The following is a 3,149-nucleotide window of genomic DNA, read 5'->3' as shown; positions in this document are numbered from 1 at the left end:
CCATATTATTTATTCAATACAAATCTATTGAGTCATTCATATTTTATTTCACATGGCGAATGAATTATTTTTAAAGAGTTTTGAATCCTGTTATGTTGTAACTATTTAACTTACTTTGTACAAGGTTTCAATCTAAATTCTTTTTTTTTTCTTACTTGTTAATCAAATAATTCACACCTAACATATATATGTGCACAAGTTATACCGTGCAATTGAATGTCTGGGAGACATTGGTATATTCAAATGAGAATGACGACCGTTATCTTTTTTAAATAATTAGCAGGTATAATAGTTTCACATCTTAGATTTTTCATGCAGTTAACCCAGTTCAATAAATAAAGTATGTTTATATTTTTAAGTATTTTATCAATTAAATAAAGTGGCAGTTATCGTTATTCTGACAATTCGCCTATTTTTTTCTCACTTTTATGTTCCTGGTTTCAATTTACCGCCAATATCACTTGATACCTATATAAATATCCTAGAGATAAACGTCATAACAAGTCACAAGATACATTTACCTGGTGTTTACCTTCCTGCTAAAAGTTCACATTTTACAGTCGTTTTACTCCTTTAAAGTAATAACTTGGTATGTATAATATGTAATATGATGTACATTTAATATGTTAACTAACGACAGTAATATGCAAATGTTTAAACAATATGAATTCAAGGTCACAATAACACAACATGTACAAGGGAGATGATCATCAATTTAATTGCTAGACTTCTTGTATATCTAGCATTGTTGGTACTATCTTTGATTAAAGTTGTCCTTTCCATGACTCATCTCATGCATTTACATTTAATGACAAATATTATTGTTATGGTCGTATTATATATCATTCGTTTTGACAGGAGGTCCTATTTAATTTGAAGACGTCTGGGTATGATTTTCCAACAAGCAAAAAGAGCAAAACAAAAGGACGTTCATCTTTGTATCTCGCTGATAATAGTTCTGTTAATTTCTGTTAATCTGAAACAACTCAATATCTAAAAGCAAATATTTGATGTTTAATGTTTATTCTGTCTACGTTAATGTTTCGTGTAAGTAATATTTGTCCTGAATTACCATCGTTTCTTACAATATATCGAAGATACGGGTAAAGTATATTTATTTAATTTCCTTCTCATTTAACTAATTGCACAAGACCAATTCCAGAAATGCTATAATTGGTGATGGGATACGTTTATAATAAGAGAAAATTGTTATTTTTGAGTTGTTATGTTTTCAGTATTATTGTTGGTCATGGCATCATCGACAACTATGTGTGGTGTATGTGATCTTCGTGGTATAACAAAACCATCCACAATCTGGTGTTTTGAATGTGACGAAGGGCTTTGTTCAGAATGCAAGGAACACCACAGTCTGTCAAAGGGAACACGCAAACATTGCACCGTGCCAATAAGTGAGTACCAGAAAATACCACGTGATATTGTCAAAATCACTGACACCTGTGGTAACCATAATGAGAAGTACACATTTTATTGCAAAAAACATGCGTGTCTCAGCTGTGGTAGTTGCATTGTAGAAAATCATATGGAATGTCGGGACTTTGACAAATTGACCGACGTAATTCAAAACACTAAACATTCGAATGCATTTTACGAATTAGAACAATCATTAGTAGAACTTTCCGACAATATTCAAATAATCCGAAATGATAGAGAACACAATTTGAAGAGGTTATCTGAAAAGAAAATGAAAATTGAGGAAGAAGTCAAACAAACCAGGATTACAATTAACGACCATTTAGACAAAATACAGGACGACATTATAAAAAAGTTAAATGAAACCGAAGTAAATGAAAGTAAGATAATAAGCGAACTCCTGATTTCATTAAAGGAAAATGACAGTGATATAACTGAAATCCGAACAAAAATTGAAAATATCAAGCAACATGCTACAGATCTTCAAGCATTTATTGCTATGAAGGAGCTCGAAAAACGAATTTCTAGCAAAGACCAATTCCTGCAGTCGATGATTAACAGCGGAAACTTTAAAGATAGCGATCTTACGTACAATCCCAATTCCGCTATTCAAGATTTAGTTAATCGTATCAAGATATTTGGATATGTAAAGATTGAGGAAAAAGCATGCGATTTAGTCCTCAAGAGGAGGAAAGACAAACAAGCCCAAATAATGCTACCGCACATATTATCCAGATCAGTTGACACTATCAATTTGAAACTGCTTCGAACTATAAATGAAATAGGAGAGTACGTAAGGGGCTGTTGCATGTTACCAGATGGTAAAATGGCGTTTTCGCATTACTCTAGGAGATTTGTTACAGTATTCAACTTGAACAGCAACAAAGACTTTGAAGTCACTACACCTACATTTGCATTCGACGTGGCATACATCAGTCACGACAACACACTTGCTGTAACATCAGGAGAGTCAGATACGAAATGTATCACAATCATCGACATAAAAAGCAAACAAATCAAAAAAACAATACCAGTTGATTCTGGGTACTACGGCATATCAGTGACCGATGGCAATTTAATTTGTTCTGTAGCAGGAAAAGGAATTCAACTGATCAACCCAAACAACAACTCAATAACTGATATAGTCCGCCATGAAAACATACCAAAATTTTGTTACGTGGCAACATTTGGTGACAAAATTTACCATACAAACCACCAATCGAAATCTGTAACATGTTATGATCTACAAGGTACAGCAAAATGGACATTTCAGAATGAAAAGGTCCTCAGTGGTGCAAATGGTATATCAGTCGACAATGATGGTAACGCGTATGTAGTAGGAAGGTCAAATTATGTAGTAGTTATATCTCCTGATGGACAACAATACAAAAAGATAACTACAGCCAGTTATGGTCTTTCCAATTCTTATTCTCTTGATTATAACAGAAATACAAATCAGTTACTGGTTTCGAATTTTTCTTATAAGGCTTGTACTTTTACTTTGATTTGAATATTGATGATTTAAACTGCAGATTTACAATTGCTTTTCTAATGATCATTGAGTGTTCTCACACCATAGATATGTTGTACAGTTAAGGTAAACTAATTAGATTAAATGATGAAAAATAAATAACTTTTGTTCCATCTTTCTCGACATGTATTTTTGTATGAACAATTTACAGCTTTGACCACTCCTTCCGCTTTTTATGATTGAAAAG

General features: G+C 32.6%; 1 protein-coding gene across 1 annotated transcript; it reads left to right on the top strand.

The window, feature by feature from the left end:
- Positions 1–503: 503 nt before the first annotated feature.
- On the top strand, positions 504–2,941 carry LOC134684870 (uncharacterized). Its single transcript, XM_063544180.1, has 2 exons — positions 504–589; positions 1,236–2,941. The coding sequence occupies exon 2, from the start codon at positions 1,250–1,252 to the stop codon at positions 2,939–2,941; it is 1,692 nt and encodes a 563-aa protein (XP_063400250.1). The 5' UTR covers positions 504–589; positions 1,236–1,249.
- Positions 2,942–3,149: the final 208 nt, after the last annotated feature.

The sequence above is a fragment of the Mytilus trossulus genome, chromosome 9 (genome assembly GCF_036588685.1).
Source record: "Mytilus trossulus isolate FHL-02 chromosome 9, PNRI_Mtr1.1.1.hap1, whole genome shotgun sequence".
Lineage (NCBI taxonomy): Eukaryota > Metazoa > Mollusca > Bivalvia > Mytilida > Mytilidae > Mytilus > Mytilus trossulus.
The sequence above is the reverse complement of the archived record's forward strand: the minus strand, read 5'-3'. Positions and strand labels throughout refer to the sequence as shown.